Genomic DNA, 21,690 nt, shown 5'->3' on the forward strand with positions numbered 1-21,690 from the left:
CAAGTTAATCAATGTCTGTCTTGTACTGAATACAAGTTAGAAGCTGAGGAGGCAAACACCACATACTAACACACTATTTTTCTCACCAATTCAAGAAACATTAGAAATGTCACTCCTGTTGCTTTAAAGTTCATATTCTCATATATATATATTTTTTCATACATATGAATATATAAATCTATATTATGAATATATTAATATACGTAGCAGTAGAATGAAACCTCACATATTCTAAAAGCTTTTCTTCTACAACATTAAAAAACAAAACTGTTTTTCTTCCCTATAACTAATTTTAAACAGGAGTTTGAGGAGGGACAGGATAGTAGTCAAGTAGTGTAACTAGTTCAAAGTGACAATCTGCTTTGTAGGTTCCCATGTAGTCATATGTAGGTGCTTCTTGGATCATCAAATCAATTTCTTTGTACTGTGGACACAACCACGCTGCATAAAATAGTAAATAAATTAATGTTTCACTCCTAAATTATCATTTTCCCCCACAATTCTAATTTCAAGCCTGTTCCAAAATCCAGCTTAAACAAAGGATCAAATCCTGAGGCCGTTTAAATGCTGCATTTGGTTATCAACATATCTTTTAATTTAGTTTTTGAGGATTAGAACAAAGCCTGTTGTCTTACTCTTAACATTAAGAGGAACTGCTTCTCCCCATGAATTTTGCAATAAACATTCTCAGTGTTGTTAACAGAACTGATTAAATGCCAGATCAACTTTTCCTCTTCATACCTGGATCTTGCAGATTTGTGGTGCTGACAGGTTTCTTTAGTTCATATCCCAAGAGATACAGAGCAAGGCTGGGAGGACTACACTCAAGAGAGGTGATAAGGAGATTCAGAATATGGATCCTTGTTTCATGATGGATTCGTGCCCGCTTCTTTTCAGGCTCCAGCTCTTGATTAAAAAAAAAAAAAAAAAAAAAGAGGTGAATAATCAAGTAAAGAAATCCATTTAATGGAATAATCCTCAGAGCCTTAAAGTTAAATACAAGAAAGCTAAGGCATCAACTTATATTAGTACAGAGGGATACAAGACCAAAATTTCAAATTACTATTAATACAGCTCTAAATAATACATCCAGAGCAATGTTAAATACTTGTCTTGTGAAAACAGACTCAGTTTTTAGCTGGCTCATCATACTGTGGACATATCTTAACGAGACATTCGTGCTTTTCATTCTGGTAAAGGTCCAATTCTACAGAAAACAACACAAGAAAAGGGTTTTCTGACTTAAAAGCACTTTCTTCACCTCTTTCATTAATTTCATTCTATGCAAAAGACAACAGTGTAACCCATTTTTAAGAAGCCTTTTACATACCCTCATCTGGATTAATTAATTCTTCTGCATCTTCATTGTCCAAACATTCCACAAACCCAGCCATCAGCTTCTGGCTAATATTCTGTATTCAACAATGGAAGGATGAAAATGAAGATGATTCTAAGAGCATTAAAAACAATACCTTTCATAATCCTCTCCATATAAGTTGACAGAAGTCGTAGACAAAAATTATATAATCTAGTTAATAAGCAGGAGTTAAGAGTCGTAGCTGTTCTAAGCATAGGTTAGCAATTAGCCACTAAACAGAAAAAAAAAAAAATCTACTGTTGTTATATATGCTAAATTATCCTCACAGGTTGAGGAATACAAAGTCAAGAAAGTCTCAGTATCTCAAAGAATATTGTCCTTTTCATTCTTGCAAATATTCGTGATTTTGGTTTTTTCAATTAATGAAGTAGTTGCTTTTCACAATGCCACAGTAAAAGACTTTTTAGAGGTAGGTACATATAAGACAAAATATAGTTTTAATGTACTTGATCTAGAAACCTATCCTTTAAAGTAACATTATGGAGCACTAGTATTTCTCCACCAGTTTCTCCTTCCAGATCCAAAGAAACTGGCACTTACCTGATCATGTGTGAAATCACCAACTAGCTTTATCTGGATATTGGAATTATAAGAAATACAGCACAAAATCTTGGCACTTTCAAAAGCCAGTTCAGGATTGCTGTTTCCATGACAAAGATACCTTCAAAAATACAAGATTATTGTAATGAAATTTTTGAGAATTTTACTATTTCAAGATGGTAATGCACAGATGAGAAATTAAACAACATTTAGAACTAAAACACTTACAAATTAAACTACATGAGAAAAGGTTAAAGCTACAAACAAAATTTCACTCTACATGAAGCATTTAACACTCCTCCATCAAAAGGAGGGTAGTAGGCTGAATAGGGTTAATAATCTCTCCTGGAATTTTTACCATTCTTTTTATCCAAAATCTACCTCAAACACTGCAGGATAAGTTAAAACAACTGGTCATAGGCTCACACAAGAAACATAGAGAAAATACCTTCCGATCATGCAGAAATGAGTGTCACTGAAGACCAAAACTAGCCAAAATCAACTACTGCATGTACCCAAAATAGGCAAGATAGAACGAAAAAAAAAAAAAAAAAATTAAAAGCATCTTAAAACACATGCTTTTTTAAAACTATTTGTTGGCTATTGTTATGTGAAAAAAATAATATAAATGAAAGACAAAAACACATATATAGAAAGAGTTCAATTTTTTAGTGCATTCTATGTCAGAATATCACTGCTTTTTTATGCACTCAATTCTACTATTCATCAATGTTGGTTTGTCTGTAAAGTTATTATAAAATCAAACAGTAACAGAAGGTGCCAGTGGGAAGTGGAAATCCTGAAGTTTCACATTTGAAATGGAGTTTGAGATTACTAGCCTGATAATTTTAATATAGTAACCAATGGACAATACTGTAAAACACTTAAGTGGCCAACAGCAACCAAATGAATTTTTACTCTCCCACTCTATGACAACCAAAGTCTGGGGCAAACTGAAAATTATATGCAAGGGAATCACTGCACATAAAGCAACCAGGAAGAAATCATGAGGGGAAAAAATCAGAAAGAAAAGCTATAAATGCAGATCCCAATCTTGCAGTAGACAATACACAGATCATACCACCTGTGAAGACACCTCCCTCCACCAAAAAAAATTTCAGAGATGCTCTGTGTAAAGAGAAGCATTGGCTAGTAAAACTAATGAAAGGACCAGGATCCAAACACTTCTGTGCCTCCAAAACTCCTCCCTTCTCAGTACTTTGTACATACCTAGCGATATTCACCACATGATCTGCCTTTTTAGTGCGAGGATTGATTCCTTGAAGCAGCTGCTCCAGTGGCGTGACAATAAGGGAAAGGTGGCTCTCCCGCAACAGATCCATAAAAAGATTCTCTTTCTGTAGGGTTAAGTTTAGAAGTGCAAGACAATACTGTACAGCTTTCTCTAAATGCTTCTTCCCTGCAGTGCACAAACAACAAAAAACCATAAGAAAAACAAAGGAGCAGTTAAATAGACTACATTCATAAACCTCATTCATCAAGCGTTCACCAAGAAAGAACTTGTCAGTTGTTTACTACTAGGAAAATTCCCCCCAAAACACAATTTTTATATGCAAGAGAAACAACATCAAGTTGAAGATATGCAATGTCAGCTTTAAATCCTACTTAGTATGCATGAAAAATAAATTCTAGGCACATACCAGGAAACGGAGCATAAGTATCAAGCTGTTTAACACCTTCTTCTAGCAAACTAAGGGACAGTTCCAGCATTGGGGACTCATTCAATAGATGATACATCAGATTGAATCCAGGTGGTTTATATGCTATTATTTCTTCTCCTAAAGAGAGGAGGAGAAATAAAAAGTTAACATCTTATAGAAAAGACTTCCTGTCCTGGTTTCGGCTGGAATAGAGTTAATCTTCTTCCTAGTAGCTGATACAGCACTGTGTTTTGGATTTAGTATGAGAATTATGTTGATAACACACTGATGTTTTAGTTGTTGCTAAGTAGTGCTTATACAAGTCAAGGACTTTCCAGCTTCCCATGCTCTGCCAGGTACACAAGAAGCTGGGAGGGAGCATAGCCAGGACAGCTGACCCAAACTGGCCAAAGGGATATTCCATACCATATGACGCCATGCTCAGTATATAAACTGGGGGGAGTCGGCCCGGGGGCAGTGATCACTGCTTTGGGATAGGCTGGGCATCGGTCAGTGGGTGGTGAGCAACTGCATTGTGCATCACTTGTTTTGTATATTTTTGTCATCAGTATTATTATTTTTTCTTCTTTTGCTGTCCTATTAAACTGTCTTTATCTCAACCCATAGGTTTTACTTCTTTTGTTTCTGATTCTCTCCCCATCCCACCAGAGAGGGGGGAGGGTGAACAAGCAGCTGTGTGGTACTTAGTTGAGGACTGGGGTTAAACCATGACACTTCCATTACTCAGGCTAGCCTGAGCAAAAACCATAACAGTCCCTGTTGTTTTAAGCAACATCTAAATAGATGAAATATACTGCATACAAAGTCTTCAGAGGTTTTCTTTACACATAAGCTATTGAGGTAATTTTAAAAGTTTGAGAAGAGTAGTAATGGCAATTACCATTACTTTTCAATATCTAATAGCACAATCTCAACTTTAACCAGTTAGACTTTCCTAAGTAGATCTGACCTTGGATTCAAATCAGTGCTAGGACTTTACACCACATTGGAGCTACATTAAATGGTTTTGCAAAACTAAAAAGTAACTGGAAAAAGTTTACATCCCCCCAAACCTGCATGAAGACCCTGGATGAGGGAAAAAGCATTTCCAGAAACCAAAGCTGAGAAGGTCTACTGAACTCCTGATGCTCATAGTGTACAGATACTTGCATGTCTGTTGCAACAATATATGCAAAAATGAAACTACTAGCCTAAAATTCAAAGGAAATTACAAAATAAAAAAAAATTTATGTACAAAATAAAACAAAAATAAAAGGAAAAGTCAAGACTAATGTTTCTGGTTTATCTAGTCCTCTAGTAAACTATGGTGGATAAAAGCAGGAGAGCAGTAAGAATCCTTTAATATGCAAGTGAGAATGAGGGTGCAGTTTCTTTTGGCATCAGCTTAAACAATCCCCTCCTCCCTCCATTCATTCCGTGTCTGTGCTGCCCCCTAACATGCCAATAGACACGCCACGCCACTGTGGAGCCACACACTGAATCAGTTCAAGAAACAGATCTCATCAAAAAGATGGGTTTTAACCCATTTCTCCAATATATCACGTAACCCACAAGCTGAAGGACTAGCTGAGGAGAGGAATAAGCTAACAGAAATTGCTCAAGCCAATTAAGCTGCCAATAACTGCTTGTCAAAGTACAGAGCACAGAGGCCTCCCAGATTGAGGCAAGCTCACTGGAGAGGTATGTCTTAAAGTTGCTGTTCACTTAAGAAGTGGTTCTTATAGCTCGCTACTGCTACAAGCAAATCCACAGGCATCAGGATGGCATTCAATGATCAGAAGAAACTTTGTATTAAAAAAAAAAATCTGCAGCCCAAATAAGCTTTAAATTTCTTAAAATGAGGCAACTGCCATCTACTTTGGCCTTTTAAAGAATAGTTTTCCAGAATTAAATTACTTCAGATCATAATCCTACTGCTACGGTCTCCTCTGAATAATTAATATACTAATAATATTAATATTAGAGGATATATCAAATACACTGACACCTTTAATTAACCCTATGAATAGTCATGATTTAGACATAGACCAAAGAAATCCAAAGGAACAAGCCCAAAACCAAGGTGTTTTTTAAGTGTCAAATGCTGCTCTTTAATCAAATCAGCAACGCAAGAGAGACAGAAGTCATCCTCCTAGTAGAGCTAGGGAAGTAGCAAATAGCATACATGAAGCCCTACTGAATCAGCAACATAGCTCCTGAGAGTATGTGTACATTTTTTTAATGTCTTCCTATCTTTAAGCCTTGGTCTAGCTTTCCACCAGCTTACTTGCAATATGAAACAAGATCACAAGTTAGAAGCAAGAAAGCAAAGCAAGTTACAATTCTGTTTGTCAGTGAACAAATGAACAAGTTAACCTTGTAACTCCACATATTGGTCCACAAAGTCTTCAAGTTGAGGTTCATAGTCCCGCAGCAATTTGTAAAACACTTCCAGAACTACCTCAGCTACTTCCCACTGTAGATAATCACAAAATGAAGAAAAAGTCATACACAGAATAAGACTGATACTGCAGCAACAAGACCAGGATGACAAAGAATACAACAGGCAGTGCAGTGATGTACTGGATCAGAAGTATGGCACAATTATCTAATTCTGAGATACTATCCAACAACACTTGTAATTCATCATGTCAAATAATTTGAAAGGCCAAGCTTTCCTTCTGAAGTAAAATGGAACACAAACAGATTTATTGCCTGTTGTAGGCTCTATTATACAATATACATATTAGTATATTGAAACTACAAACAATGAAGAGTCTTTATTAGGTATATAGCTAGTAACAGATAATTAATAGCTTCCAGGATACAACTGAGCATGTGCTTTCATCCAGAAGTATCATAAAGGAAACTCAAATTCCTTGGTTCAGCAAGTCAGAAATATTCTCCGAAATAAAAATAAGGAAAGGATAAATCTGACTTGTAGATTTGGGCATGTGATGTTCAGAAGTCATTAGCCATGTAGTAGAGTTGCAGAATCCTGTACAGAAAACTGAAATTTAGCAAGAAAATAAACTACATGTTTTTTTTTTTTTAAAAGGATACTTTATACAGGCTCCTTAGAAGTAGTTCATAGATCCTGATGACCCACAAGTTGAAAAATCACCTGTTTACAGAATCAAAACACTAAGAACTGCTCCAGGTTACTTCTGCTGCATCAAACTTGCACAGCTTCTCCAACAGATCTAAGCCACATCAGCAGTGCCAAATCATTTTAACTACATCCTAAAAAAAAAAAAAGATTTTCAAACAAAAATTACTTTTTCAGCAGCTCTCCGGTAAGCTCTGGTGCGGAATCGGAGAAACACAGAATCTCTGAGGAACTGGAGATAGGGATCAAAGCCTGGTGGGCGAAGACCTGCTCCCAGGTTAGAGGGGAATGAACTCTCCACTAGCGTGCTGATGAGTCGACAGAAGGCACGGGTTAAAGGATATTCCTCACATCGGGACTCAATCTCATTCAATTCAACCTTCCCAAGAGGACAGCAAAAACAGAAAGAGAAAAATCAAAGATTTTGAGGGAGGAAGAAACATGTGAGAACAAATAATATAAGGGCATCATCCGTGAATTACTTTACAGTGAATTGACTTTGCTGCATTTTTGTCTACGGTACACCACAAACAAAGCAAAAGCAGTGAAGCAACAGTACTGTCATTTCAGTTCAGCAATACACTTTTCATTCATTTCTGAGCTACTAGAAGATATGCCTCAACATTTACATACTCTGCTTTTATTTACCACTTTTATTAGAAGTGAAGTGAGCTGTACTAAGATGTTACAAAAGTGAGGCCAATATAGGAAAACAGGAAAATCTTAATAAGGAGTGCTCATAAGGAATTTGAGGGTTTAGATGCTGCTCTGTTACTATTACGAAGCTGCACTAGATTCATAAATAAATAAGGTTTCCAGAAATTACAAGCAGGCCTGAGAGTAAATTAAGAAGCAGTGAAATGACAGCGCCTATTCCAAGGGTTTCCCGTGGACATAGCAGCAGATGCAGCCTTTACAAGTGTTTCCCGAACTCATATGCAGATGGTCAGAGAGGCTGCTTAGGTACAGAGAAACCCTTACCTCAATACCAATTGCTTGTCTCTGGCCTGGACTTCTCACAGTTTGTAATATCTTCAAAACAGAAAAAGAAATGAAAACAGACAAACAATACATTTCACATAATCAAAGTGCATTTCCATCATTTCTACCAGGACTAAAAGGTACTCATCACTTTTTAGCTGTAAGAAGAGGTTTCTTAAGTCCTCTTAAAAGGTAAAAAGCTAAGATTTTTCTGTCTGAAAGGCTGGATTATATGTTGTACACTCGTATGCTTCTAGCTTTACATCCTCAAAGATCTGCATCATGTTTATTGTTAAACGAAACAAAGAGCAGAAATACTTTCACATTAATCATTTTTGTCTTATATTGGCTAGGGGAAAGACATTTCCTTTGTTCTCTCCTACAACAGTGTATTACAAGGAATATCATAAATTAGGAAGCAAAGGTGGTGAGCATTTAAAATGCTACTATTATAAGATGTCACTATTGTCAGGGTCTTTTTATTAGTAATTAACGATAAACCAGCAGTTGCAGTTCAAATGCCTCAAGTTCTTCCAAATAAAACAGCAATTAGTCTGAACCATAATACAGACTATAAAATAAGCCCATCCCATTATGATTTTTGAATTAACAATACCAAGAGCATTTTCATTTGATATTCACCTTCCTTAGGATTTATATTTAAAATTTTTCTCTGAAATCAAGACAGAAGGGAAAAAACACTTTTTTAAAAGGTAGGGCTTTTAATATATATCTGACGTCGCCATCTAAATGTGAAAGTTGGCAACAATATCCTGTAAATTACAACTAACTTCCTCTGAAAATTAAATGCTTGAAAGTGGAGCTTTTTAGCCAGTCCCTTCTTTCTATGAGTACCACTCACACTAGAAGAATATTACACACCCAAAAAAAAAAAAAGAAAAATATGTAACCTGCAGAACATTTATTACTGATGACATACATTGAGGAAAAAACATATTGAACACAAAGGACTGTCTGTTAGGAAACCTGTATTTATGTAAAATAAGCACAGCCAATGAGATCTCCGAGGCATAAAACCATACTGTCATTTTCAAAACCGTTTCGAAGAAAGAACTGCATTAACTAAGTGAAAAAATTATATTCAACAATGGCAACAAGAAAATTTAGGAGGAAATGCAATACTATTTCAAATACACTGACAATTTCAACAGATTGGGATGCTACAGTTCTAAGCACTGAATATCCTAAAATACCTGTGTATATTCCAGGGACTGCCAGAGCGAAGCAGCTATTTCAGGAGATCTTCCAAAAGCAGTAAGGGTTTCTAATAGCTCTGCTTTCAAAATAGGAGGAATGCTGCACTGCAGAAGTCCCAGAATGACCACTACTGGTGTCCACTGAGGGTGCTCACAAAGAGCCAAGCGAGCGTTCTCACTCTGCGGCATTCAAGAAAAAACAAAACTGCAGATTATTACTTTGAAGATTATTCATGTTTTACAATCTCTAACTCACAGTTCAGTATCAATGACTGCTTCGCACTTGAAGGTACACAAGACATCAGAAGAATGGCGGACCCTTCCAAAGCAAACAACTTTAAACAAAAAGCCCAATTTAATGACTCACGAGTACTAAAACTGTGCCTATCCATACAGAAAAATTATGTGCATAATATAAGCTTCTTACAACAACCCCATTTTTTTTTTTTTTTTTTTTTTAGTAGACCCATATTCATGGCATTAGTCTAAGTACTTACACTCTGGACCGCTTCTTCAGGCACTGGTAGAGGGACTTTATCAATATTTCTATTATGAACTTAAATTGCATTTGGACATTTGCTAGGAACTTATATGAATTTGTTTAAGTCTAAGAGCAGGGTCATCATCAGTGTAAGCTCATTTGAGACTCTCAGATGAACCATTGGACAGGAATAGTGAGGCCTCTAGTCTCATCAAATGATAACTCCCTGCATCCTTAGAACAAATTTATTTCTTCCCAGGTTATGGTTTGATGATGCCAGGAAATACTAGTTTTAAGAATTCCTTTTTCCCCACGCTTACATAATGCTGACATGACAGCTCACATAGGAACACCCCATTATCACCACCACCAAGGATGATTTTTAAAAAGCCTAATTAGTTTCACTAATCTACCTTGTGTTTGTGTCAGCAAAACCAAGGGTATTTCACTCCATCACAGAATTTTTAGGCTGCAGAGTCTGATGGGTACTGAAGAGCTTAATTCCACATGATCCAGAATTAACCTAGACAATTCACAATACAAAATCTGCACTGCAGTTTTATTCTCTTGGAATCCTCTTCCAGTCAATTCATGGCTCATTTAGACTCTTGGGAACATTTTAAATCTAACTCTGAAGGCAAGTTTCACAGTTGATGAGTTTCCTTACCAAATTACTACCATTTCCTTTTAAATTAATCTATTATTTTTGCCTTTTCAAACTCGTAATTAAATGCAAAGAACTTTCCTACTTTGTAGTCATTTCTTCTGAATATACTTCACTTCTGAAAGACATCTCCACGACACCGAAGTGTCAAGAAAGCAAGAAAATCAGTAACGCCAGCAACACAGGAAAAAGTGTCATCTCTTCCTGCTTCACCCAGATTGCATGTTTGGTCAGAACAGTTATTCCTGATGCTTCCCATACTTTTGAAGTTCACTAATCAAATGACAACAACTGCTAGGTAAATTTGCCCTACATACCTTTTTGCTCAAGTGAACTTCACACCTGAATGATGATGTTTTGCAAGAAAAAAAATGTATTAACAAAGAAAACCAAATAAAAGGTTACTCACCCAACTTACTATAACAGTGGTCAGCTGTAAAAAGGCAATTAATCCATCCTGTTCTTTCTGTGTGATTCCTCGGAGAGGCAGGTGACGATACTGGACACTGTCTGCACTTGGCAAGTCTTTCCTTAAGTGCTCATGATAAAGCATCAAAGAGTGGAAGAAATGCTCCCAGGAGACAGGGCTGCCACCTGCTCCTTGGATGTTTTCCGCTAGAAAAATGACAAACAGGTGACAAGATTTTCTTTCTACTCTTTCACTGGGTGACAGGGGTAGTTAAATTTAAAAGGAAAACTTTCTTAACTAGAGGAAAAAATAAAGTTCAAAGTAAAGCTATTGTTTCTGAAATTAGTGGTTCTGGTTTGGGTTTTTTTGTTCTTGTTGGGTTTTTTGTTTGTTTTTGTTTTTTAAAAGATACAGAAAGGAGCTAGTACAACAAGCCAGTACAAGTAAGTTTTTCGGTTTATGACTCGTTTATGAATATGAATGTTTGCAGCATTATTTATATCTTCAAAGTAGGTTTTTTCCCCCAATTTGATCAATGCAAAATTAATGCAAAACAGGACGGACCAGCATCTCTTACTTTGAGAAAGTGCTATTTCATTACATGTATCAAAATATTCTAACAGAACAGAGTGCTTCTGAAAAAAGTCAGCTCAGGAAAGATAACTATATTTACAAAATATACAACTTAACTTTAAGACATTACTCATATTATATTTTACAATAAGCAATATTGATATTCTGCATCTCTTATGGTGTTAAGACACAGCTTTTTAAAAAAATGCATTATTTCATTATGTGAATTACTTGCTAAGGTGCTCAGACATTTAATTACCTAATCAGTTTTTTGGGGCGGTTTTTTGCTTTTTTGTTTTTTTAAGATTACACTTTCAAGTGAAGCCTTCAAATTTCATCTTTGTACTAATAATGAAATTTTAAAAATATGAAGCCACAATTTATCTCAAATGAGTCTTTGTACTTTTCTAGAGAAAAAGAGTTGAGAAAGAGCTGAAGTGTCACTTTTCTTACCATGACTACTGCCATTGACTTTTAGCAAACTAAAGCAGTAATGAGCACACTGAGGCCCACTAGCCAGTCCGCGCAGCATTTTCAAGTATGGGATGTAAATTGTGGAAGGAAGTAGATCTCCCATTTGCCTAACAAACTTTGACAAGACAACCTAGAACAAATAAAGATCAGTGTTTAAAAAAAAAAAAGAAATCTGAATATTTTAGGAAAACAATAGGCAGCCAAAGTCAGAAAACAGATTCTAATGTAATCAGGGTGGGGTACAGGGGTGGAATCACAACTCCAAAAAAAAAAAAGAAAAAAAAAAAAAAAAAAATTCCTTTGTAGACTGGCCTATTCAGTTTCCCTGAAGGTGAAAAACATGTTTCAAAGAGGAAATAAACAGAACAAAATAATTCATGCTATTGCAAAGTATACTAACTCTCCAATTCTGTATTTCTAGTGATAAAATTTACTTCAGCTCACAAATGCTGCACAGCAGTGTTATTAACACATCACAGTGCAAGTTAAGTGATATTGGGAAAGAATTCACTATGCCTGTTATATACCTGCACAGTAACTCACACACAGTGGTTCCTCCCAGGGTCATATTAGGGTGTTTGCAGATTGTACCAGGTCCTAACTTAAGTTGCCTGTATTCTGGTGGGTCTTGGGATGTGTCTGATATGTCTCGTACTAGGTTTTGCCTAACACTGCAGAGTCCTTCAAGAAGTATTGAAGGCTGACAGCATCCCAGGTATCTAAAGAGTTTTGGAACATCTGCTCCATCTGTTTAGATTGCTTCCTCATTCTAATTTTAAATTCCGTCTCTCATGGGCTATAATCTTTGGGCTTTAAATAATTACAATATTCTTATGGATTTTTAAGCCCCAAAATACTATCAGCTACAGTTAATAAAGTTTTTTTATAGTTAAGGAATTTAACTTCTCAGCTATACCAAAAAGGTATGCAGAGGTCATCAGACAGAAAACACAAGAGCACTGTTATCAGAATTCATTTAGCAACTGCAACAAAATCAGACCTAAACAAAATTTGCAGAGAGGTTTGTTAGGACTCTTTCTTAGTAAGTTTATTGCCAACCATGAATGACTGGCAGTAGCTCATTTTAGAGCAAGCAACAATAACCATGTCATGCAGAGCAGGACACACACAGATAAGCCACTGGTAAAAGATAATGCCTTCTTAGAGGCTAGCTGTAATAAGAATACCAAAAACTTTGTTGCTTGTTTTTTTATTATTTTAATTTCAAGTTACTAGCAATTACTCAAGAAAATCTAGATAACCTGGCGCTGAGGGGGTCGCTGATGAGCTACTCCAAGGTAGGACCCCATGATGGTAGATGTCTGCAAAGGCTCTGATGGACACCAGTATTCAAGGGCAAGTTCCAGATTAAAGGGGTCTTTCCTATACAATTCAGCAATCTATCAGAGAAAGGAAGATGTTAGAAAAATATCAACTATATAAAGAAAAGACAATTACTTCAACAATAAGCACTGCTTCTAGGTAAGCTAAACATGTCTGAGAGGCAAAGCATGCCACGGCTGGTGTTCCATTCCTTAAAACATTCTGAAAATGACAGCTTCTAAACAGCAATATCAGAACAAATGACAGCCAGAGACATTAAAATGCATACATAAGTGAAACTTTCGTAACTTTCTACATAAGTATTATAGATTAAATCATTGCTAAGAAAACAGTGTCATTTCTCCTTAAATAACCATTTGCATACCTTGATATTAACTTAAAAACAAGTTAGCCAGAATCAGGATTAGAAATCTTACCCGTTATCTGAACATACAAATTTCTCAGAGTAAATTATCATTTCTAGTTCTTCATTTAAGTGTACTGCATATCTCAGAGCTACTTAAGAAAGCATTTCGCTATAAATTATCCTGTTAATGTCCTGTGACCTAAAGGACTACCTTTTGAAAAGACAAGTAATCCCTGTATTAAAGGCTGCTATATTGAAAATTGCACACTTGTACATTTTCATGCTAATTAAGGGGAAATATGCAAGTTTTTAATTTATTCATGAACAGAAAATATAAAAACAGACAAAATATTGCACCAGTTCAATATGCAAATCTGTTTTTTCATATAGGGTTTTTTTGAAAGTGCAGTTAGGTAACCTTAATTACTAACATTTAAATAAACATATTTAAATTTTCTTTCAATTTTATTTTATTTCAATTTTCTTTATTAAAAAATATGACAGAAACAGAAATATCTGTCTTTTAAATGTATGCTTGCGGTCAAAATTCTACTGGAATTAGGGAATTTGTAATTCCAGCCTTAATGCTAGTCTACTCTACAGCAAATAGAAAACAGTGTTCCAAAATCCTCATTACAAATATATCAACACATGAAAATCATTTAAATATTTCAATTCTTTATAAGTGTCAATAGTGGAGGAAAACCCCTAAAACCTAATTATAGTTTACCCACAGTAAATAGGGAGAAATTTGAAGACTTACAGAAACATAAAACACTGTGTAAACATTAAAGCCTAGATACACAAAGGTGTTCCATTCCAAAGAACTTCCATACATTTAGCCAGATCTCAACTCAAGTGATAGCCTGTAGTCTTAAAATTCCTATTTCTAAGTTACATTAAAATAAGATGGCTTAAGATAATAGATATGTTAAGATAATCTTACTATAATTTAAATTTTAGATATTTAAATATTTTGTAAAACAAGTTCAGCTCAAGAATTCTTCAAACACAAGAAACAATGTAGTATTTACTTACTAAACAAGAATTAAATGACACTTCATTAACATCAGATGCCAAGGCAGTAAATTAATTCCTTCACATGAAAAGTTAGATAGAAAGTGTCTATATTTAAGAAGAAAAAAAAAAAAAATCCCTCTAATCCAAAAAGGGAAAGATCCAGCACTGTATGTTATCATTCAGATATGGGTTTTCTGATGAAGAAAAGTCACAATCACTTTTTTGCCATAGTAGTTTAAAAGAAGATAGGGCTTACTAAAAGCATTAAATGTTCCAGATCTCTCCGAAGGGAAATAGGTGGATCATTACCCATCTGAATACTCATGTGGATCATGCGAGCATCTTCATCAGCACGGTTTCTCAGCTGTTTCACCTACACAATTTATGAAGTGGAGAAAAACACTGGTCTATATTTAGCTAAGAATGAAACAGAACAGAAATAACAGAATTGTCTAAACAGCCTATTAAAAACTAAGAAAGCAAATGAACTTGCACATACATGGCAAGAATATTCAATTTTTTTTTTTAATCCCCTCCCCCTGCACAAGCTTCCATTCAAAGATGTAGTCAATCACTTTCTTACTGCCAAGGCCTTCAGTTCATAGCAAAAGCTCTGAACTTATACCATGGGAGTTTTTCCCAACTGACTTCACCAGATCCTCTAGTTTGGCCCCAAAAGGTGGATCCTTTTCCTCTTTTTACTTCAAAAGATAGATGGGTTAGCTTCAAACAAAGAAAGTTAGACCATTATCCACAAGGAGTGAAAAGAAACAGAAAACACTGTAAAATAATGTTTTCTGTATATAGATCTGTGGATTGCATCTTTCTTAGCCATGTCAGGCTACTTGTACTTACAGCTACTTTATGTTTTGAAAAGTTTTGGATTGATGTAATTACTTTGGACCCAGTCTGTCGCAACTAAAAGCATTACCACATGTCAATGAATACGGGGCGGGGGGAGGCAGGGGGGGAAGAGAGAAGGGAGGGGAAGAACAACTGCAGCAATTAAAAAAAAAAAAGCCCTTTAATCAGTATCCTAAAATTCTTTGTGTTGAAAAAACTAATTACTAAACAAGAAACAGCTGACATTTAATCTTACTCTCAAAAAGGCTTTGACAAAAAGCCTTTGACAAAACACCCCACCAGAGGCTTACAGAAAACAAATAGCCATGAGATGAAAAGCTAAGTTTTGTTAAATATTAAGCAGACATTGAGAAACAAGAAACAGAAATAAGCAACCAATTCAACACACCAAAAATTAAACCATGGTGATGGTCAATAGAGACCGGTTCATGGTCTATAATATATCTTAATTTGCAAAATTGAATGAGCAGCAAAATAATTGTGTCTTATCAAGAAAAAATAGTAAAAAACTAGAAATAACTGTGGAAAGGGTCAGAGCAAACTAGCCAAATTAGTATACTAACAAAATTAATACACAGACAAAATTGAGTGTCAATAAATGAAATAATGAATTATCTGAACTATTAAGGCTAATTACCGAGTTCTGAATGTAATGCAGTCAACCAAAAGATTTACCCAAATCATCACTGGCAAGCAGCATAAATGTTAAAACTATACAGAAGAGCTAAATAAAATGCTGACTTACAGATTGAAATAAAACTGAATGAAGGTTATATACATACAAAAAAAAAAAAAAGATCCTGCAAAGCAGACACTTCTCTTTACCTAAAATTTGAGATTCAGTAGAAATAGCTGAGTACATAAGCCACCCACTAACTTACAGCAGTTAAAACAAAAAATTCCCTTGTAGGGCTATATCCCAATTACCTGCTAACAAAGTCTTTCCTGTAAAACCACTAGTACTGGCCTCTATCAAACTGGAATACAAGTTAATGGTCAGATTTTTGCTTATACCCGGTATTACAAAATCTTATTTGTAATGAAAAATATCTCTCTTCATCTTTAGGCATTAGCTACAATCAACTGCAGATCTGAGCCAAAGCAAAAAAACTGAAATGGAAGAGAAATACTCTTCCCAGAGATAAAGCCTCCAATTCCATAATGCAATGAAGATGAGAGATGTACCAACAAACGAACCAGCAGCCTTGGGATTTTCAGACAGTTCTGTCGATACAGGAGACAGGGTCACTTCTGTTCTAAATCTAATATGGCAGCAACCTCAGCCTGGGTCAGCCTCCAGCTCTTCCACTTTCATTCAAAAATCTACCTTATATCTTTTTCATAAAAACTGGTATCATTACAAGGAGACATTTCATCTTTCGTAAAGCAATACCATCTAATGAAGAACTGCCTCATAAAAAAGTTCCTGGTTCTGAACCTGTTTGCACTTGATTGTTGAAGGAACTTCCATAAAATATACCTCATATATTCAAAAGATTCCTAAGAGCTACTGTGTCTGTATTACAGAAAACACCATTGCATGCAGCCTTCAAAGGATGTCCAAAGCCTGTTAACAACGTGGTAAGTGTTGTATGCAGGCAGCCATTGCAGCAGAAATATAGCTGTAAAGTTATCAGCATGAACTTGCTTGAACTGACATTATACTTGTTCTATGGATATTCTGTGGTTTAAAAAGACACCTTGAGAAAACAATGTGCAACACCAACAGATTATAAATAAATTAGGATTAAACCTCAAAGCTGTCTACAACATGTTCATATATGCCCTCAAAGATTCTTAAGGCTCAAATACTGTTTTTCGTGCCAATATTGTTCTCATTCTGCGAGGTTACAATGAACAAAATACAATTTTAAATCCTTCTTTTTGCACATTGAGAAAAGTAATTATTTGGCAACTCCAACAACAGCTCAACACAATGAAGGTCACAAAATAAAGCCTCCATCAATTAAATAAAAGTGTTTTCATAGAATTTTAATTTTCCATGTCTAGATACAAGGTCTTGCACAAATAAAATTGTTGTAATTGCTTCAAACTTTTTTTTAAAACCCTTTTGCAGCATTTCTGCTGTTCTAGTGAAAACAGCTGCTCATTTTCCCAACAATTGATGCTACTGAAAAAGCAGAATCCCTGCCCTTAAATATGGAAAAGATCATTAGTAAAAGAATAAATTAAAAATGAGAGACAAAAACCATAAGCTAATTTAGGTTACACTACCGTCTGTATCAAAGGAAAAAAAAACATCATCATCAATACCCACATACATTGCCATCAATTTCAGCATTCATTTAAATTTTAATCATGTAAAACTAAACAAAATCACTATCACCACAAAAGATTGCTTTGCAAATCTCACCACACTGAAGTGTTTTAAAAATCACATTCTATGTCAGTGTGGAAAACAAACCCCAAACAATATGGGTTCCATAAAGTCAACAAGTTTTCTGAACTGCAGCACCTCAAGCTGAGGGTCATATCTGAATCTCTATGCTACCTGTCCTAATGTTAGAAATATAGAAGAGATGCCCACATTTCTCAAGAATTCCTATTCACACAAACAACTTACTTTCATTGGCATAAGTGCAAGGAAGTCTGTGACAAGGTTATGAATTTTGCGAATGTAAAATTCCTCCTGGTAGAAATTTTCAGACCCCACAACAGATTCAGTCAGGAACAGGAAGACATTATCAGCAACCGCTAGCTCTGCCATTGCTTCATCTGCCTCTGTGAATTCTGCAAGAGCTGGGCAACAAAAATCACAAGAAAGTAAAAAATAAGTTACAATTATCCGTTACCAAACAAAACATATTTCAGAATACCCGGCTGACATGCAAATCGACACGCTTCTATCAACTATGTTTTTTCTGCCATACAGGAAAACACTAGACTGGAAAATACAAGTTAATGTCAGGTGATGATCTCAACTTCTTCTTTAGTAAGTGTTAAAGTGCACAATCCCTTTACCCAATCAAATCTAAGGTTGTGAATCAAGAATCACAAACCAACCTTAATTAAACATTAATTATAATGTTTACATTTTCTTTAATAGATATTCTGGAGTAGACTCAATTCTGACCTAGTAGGGAGCCTGGGAAGCTTGTGAAGTACAGAGAGAAAAAAAAAATTTAAAATAGATTTGTCCTCTCAAGATACTGAGGTTTAACATTTACAGATGTAAAAAGTCATAAGCATGAATCTATTCTTAAGTTAAGTGTTCAAATGATACTAAAGCTGCTAAAATGCAATCTTTCACATTTTTCAGTACATTAAAATCTCTTTCACTTCAATGACACACTATGCAATATTACTGTCTAATAACTAATTATTTCTAAATCTGTGTATATTTCAGAGCAATCCAATTCTCAACAACCAAACTCACATACTGAGAAAGCTTTAAAGGAGCGTCAACGGTAATTTTATCACAAAGGTAAATGCTAACGTTTCAAAAAGGTTACAGACACTTTGACTTACACCACTTGCAAGCTCTGAATACCAACGCGCAGGAACTGCACTTTAGGGTAATTTACCTGTCACATCGGATAATTGGGATATTCCTCGTAATGCCAGCGCCCAGGCTAATCTAACAGTAGCTTGCAGGCCTGGTAATTTCCAAGGCTGAGACTCCTGAAGACGAGTGTGTATTGTTGCTATATACTGTCTTTCTGCTAGCAGAGGGAGACGGTGCATCAAGTCTTGAAGAACAACAAAAACAAACACAATGCCAACACCCAGTAAATGAATGTGAAAAGAAACATACAAAATCCTACCAGTTTGTTACGGATCAATAACAAAATTGGTTAAATAACATTTTATCCATCTGCACAACATAGCCTCTTTGGGAAACCTGCCAGCATTACCTTCACGATCCTCTGTGCCTTGTTCCAGAAAGCTGACATCAAAGCAATAAAGGAGAGCCATGAGAAGAGACAAGTTCACGCCGTCCAATGAGCCATCAGCTTCCACTGTTACTTTCTCCAGGTAACTTATGAGGATTAGAGTGTCGTCCTTACTCAGTGGTGACTGGCAGGTCCAGACAAACAGGCTTTCAGCCAAGGACTGTCGGCATTCTTTAATGAGGTCAGAAACCTTTAAAAGAAAAACCAAACAAAAAACAGTGAATATAAATATTCTGGCAACATGTTCAATTTGTCCTTCTCAGTCAATCAGTAAATAAAAAATAAAGAGCTGTAGGCATTCCATCTCCAGTAAAATCACATGCATGGTGATAAGGAGAAAAACTTTTCAACATTTAACACACAGAGGGAAATACAGTGGTCCACCTAAAAGGAAGAAAAAAACCTCTAACATTAAGCGCTAAATGAATTTTAAGGTAAAACTGAGGTAAATTAAGGTAATTTAATGTAAATCAGAAGGATATTCTTTGCATAGTTTCTAGATTAATAGCAAAAACGTAAAACTAGTTCTTCATTTGGTGGAAAACAAATTGACTGATTATAACATAGAATAATTTTTAGACAGATCACGCATTAGAAAGAAATTCAGAAATTAAAACAATAATGTTTAAAATCTTCATACTAGAAACATACTCTCCAGTTAGTCACAGTCTCAATTAAATTCAAGGATTACAAAAATGAGAACTCATTTTCAAACAATTCTCACTCTTCACTATTAGAAATGCTTCTGTTCATATTAACACAATTGGATTATTAAAAGAGCATTATTTGCCTTACTAGATTTGGTTTCAATCTGTTTAATGATTTGTTAATTTTAGTTTGCTATCTTTATCCCAATGGTGCTAATAACGGTAGTGCTGAGAGCAGATGATTTAATATACAGTCTTTAGAATAAATTTGCCAAATACTGCAAATATTAGGCTTACTTTCTTACTGTCCTTGATTACACTTCTTCACTAAAAATAAGGTATGCCCTAGCATCAGGGAGCAACAGCAAAACAGAAATGCAGGAAGTAATCTGGATCCCACACTGGTATAGCACAAGCTGTGGAGTAGTTACTATGATGCCTTAGACTCCATATCTTTTGGTGGTCTAACTGTATTCTAATCTGTACAGTAATTCAGAAGAATATTCACACCCAGTTCCTTCTTTACCTCTTTGCGATGTTTCTCACTGCCCAATCCTCGCTCTCTCTGGAGTTTATCAAATTCATTGTTCAAATCAATGTGAGACACAAGAGTGAGGATCTTCTGAGTCAAACCCTGCTCCATTAGGTCATCTGTAAAGCGTGTTGTCATGGACATTAACTCTTGACTATAATGGAAAGAAGATAAATTTAACAATTAATCATACTATTCCCAGTCACAGAGGAAGTCTAAAATAATAAATCCCATCAAATGTATTTGCTGACAGAAAACGTACAACTACATTATATACATAAAGCAACTAAATGCACATTGCTAATCAGCAAGCAGTGCCCTCTCAAAACATTATGCTGAATGGATACAAAGTCTTTAGGTCACTGTAGGTTCAAGAACATGGAATATGAGAATACAACATGGATCAGCTACTTAAGATTTCTATCAAAAGGAAAAAGTACTATACATAAGATGCACATGACTCACAAGCTCACAGCCTCTTTCTTACTAGTAAATGCAATTGTCCAATTACGTACACCCTACTGAAGTGATGGAGCTAGTTCTAAAGTAATAATTTATTTTATGTTTCAGACTTTCTATTTACACTAGAACACATCTTTTAATCTTTCTCTAGTCAAACAATCACTGTGCATTGGAAGTAAACAGTGCGTACTGTTTTCTTTTTAAAGTCAAAAAATGTTAGCATACTATGTTCGCCAGTAGATAGCGCATCCATTTTAAGTAAAGGCAGAAGCACACTTCTGTTTTGTAGGAGAAGGAAAGTCAGAACACAGCAAAGGCAGAAACTCAGTCTCTGAAATAGTGAGTAATCGTCACTAGTTAGAGCAACACTGGCAGGGTGTATGAAGCAAAACACCGCCAAAACTGAAAGTAAAATGGATATCCTTATAATCCAATAAAAATATGTGTAAGAAAAAAGAATATTATGCTTAAAAAACAAACATGAAAGCAGCTGCATCAGGTTATGAGAAACGAAGAAAATTGAGAATATTCATATTCCCTTGAATCTAATCAGTCCTAAAAGCACTCAAAGCAAAGAGCTTTGATCAGCTCATCACCCTAGTACAGACCTGAGTTCCAATGTCCACGTCTTGCCTTGGCGTGACTGGATGAGGGTTCGTAGTGAATTGGCAATGCATCTTTTTCCATCCCAGTACAACAGAACAGCCACTAGACCTCTTGTAAGGCCAGGAAAATGAGGTTGCTGGTGTTCTCCTATTGAATGAAAATGCACAGAATAGTCACAGAAAGTTGAACATACACACTTTGATAACAGCTTTATATCTTTATATTTCTAACTGAAATATAAATGTAGCATTCAAAACAACCATTGTTATTCACTATCACTTTGATTTGTTTCAGGCACTTCCAAGAAATCACAGAAATTTTGAGTGCTACTATTAAAATTAAACTATTAAAATATTTAATTACTATTAAAACTATTAAAATATCCACAAATTTAAAGGAAATAGAAGTTCAAGTCCATAAGTATCGTAGTCAAAATGGTATTTGCAACTGATATCTACCCATCTTAAT

At 35.4% G+C, this 21,690-nt stretch overlaps 1 protein-coding gene across 1 annotated transcript in view; it reads right to left on the reverse strand.

Moving 5' to 3' along the window:
* The window catches only part of NUP205 (nucleoporin 205kDa), a gene marked incomplete at its 5' end in the record, with an annotated part of 46,592 nt that overhangs the window by 22,906 nt on the left and 1,996 nt on the right, over positions 1–21,690 (reverse strand). The window contains 18 exons of the mRNA XM_009572072.1: positions 742–906; positions 1,331–1,412; positions 1,919–2,039; positions 3,149–3,338; positions 3,580–3,717; positions 5,956–6,055; positions 6,858–7,067; positions 7,670–7,720; positions 8,884–9,066; positions 10,441–10,646; positions 11,467–11,617; positions 12,750–12,887; positions 14,454–14,570; positions 17,646–17,821; positions 18,607–18,771; positions 18,937–19,165; positions 20,149–20,308; positions 21,225–21,369. Of these exons, the coding sequence (XP_009570367.1) occupies positions 742–906; positions 1,331–1,412; positions 1,919–2,039; positions 3,149–3,338; positions 3,580–3,717; positions 5,956–6,055; positions 6,858–7,067; positions 7,670–7,720; positions 8,884–9,066; positions 10,441–10,646; positions 11,467–11,617; positions 12,750–12,887; positions 14,454–14,570; positions 17,646–17,821; positions 18,607–18,771; positions 18,937–19,165; positions 20,149–20,308; positions 21,225–21,369 (2,727 nt within the window). The remainder of the gene's footprint in view (positions 1–741; positions 907–1,330; positions 1,413–1,918; positions 2,040–3,148; positions 3,339–3,579; positions 3,718–5,955; positions 6,056–6,857; positions 7,068–7,669; positions 7,721–8,883; positions 9,067–10,440; positions 10,647–11,466; positions 11,618–12,749; positions 12,888–14,453; positions 14,571–17,645; positions 17,822–18,606; positions 18,772–18,936; positions 19,166–20,148; positions 20,309–21,224; positions 21,370–21,690) is intronic.

Source organism: Fulmarus glacialis, unplaced genomic scaffold, assembly GCF_000690835.1.
Source record: "Fulmarus glacialis isolate BGI_N327 unplaced genomic scaffold, ASM69083v1 scaffold15282, whole genome shotgun sequence".
Taxonomy (NCBI): domain Eukaryota; kingdom Metazoa; phylum Chordata; class Aves; order Procellariiformes; family Procellariidae; genus Fulmarus; species Fulmarus glacialis.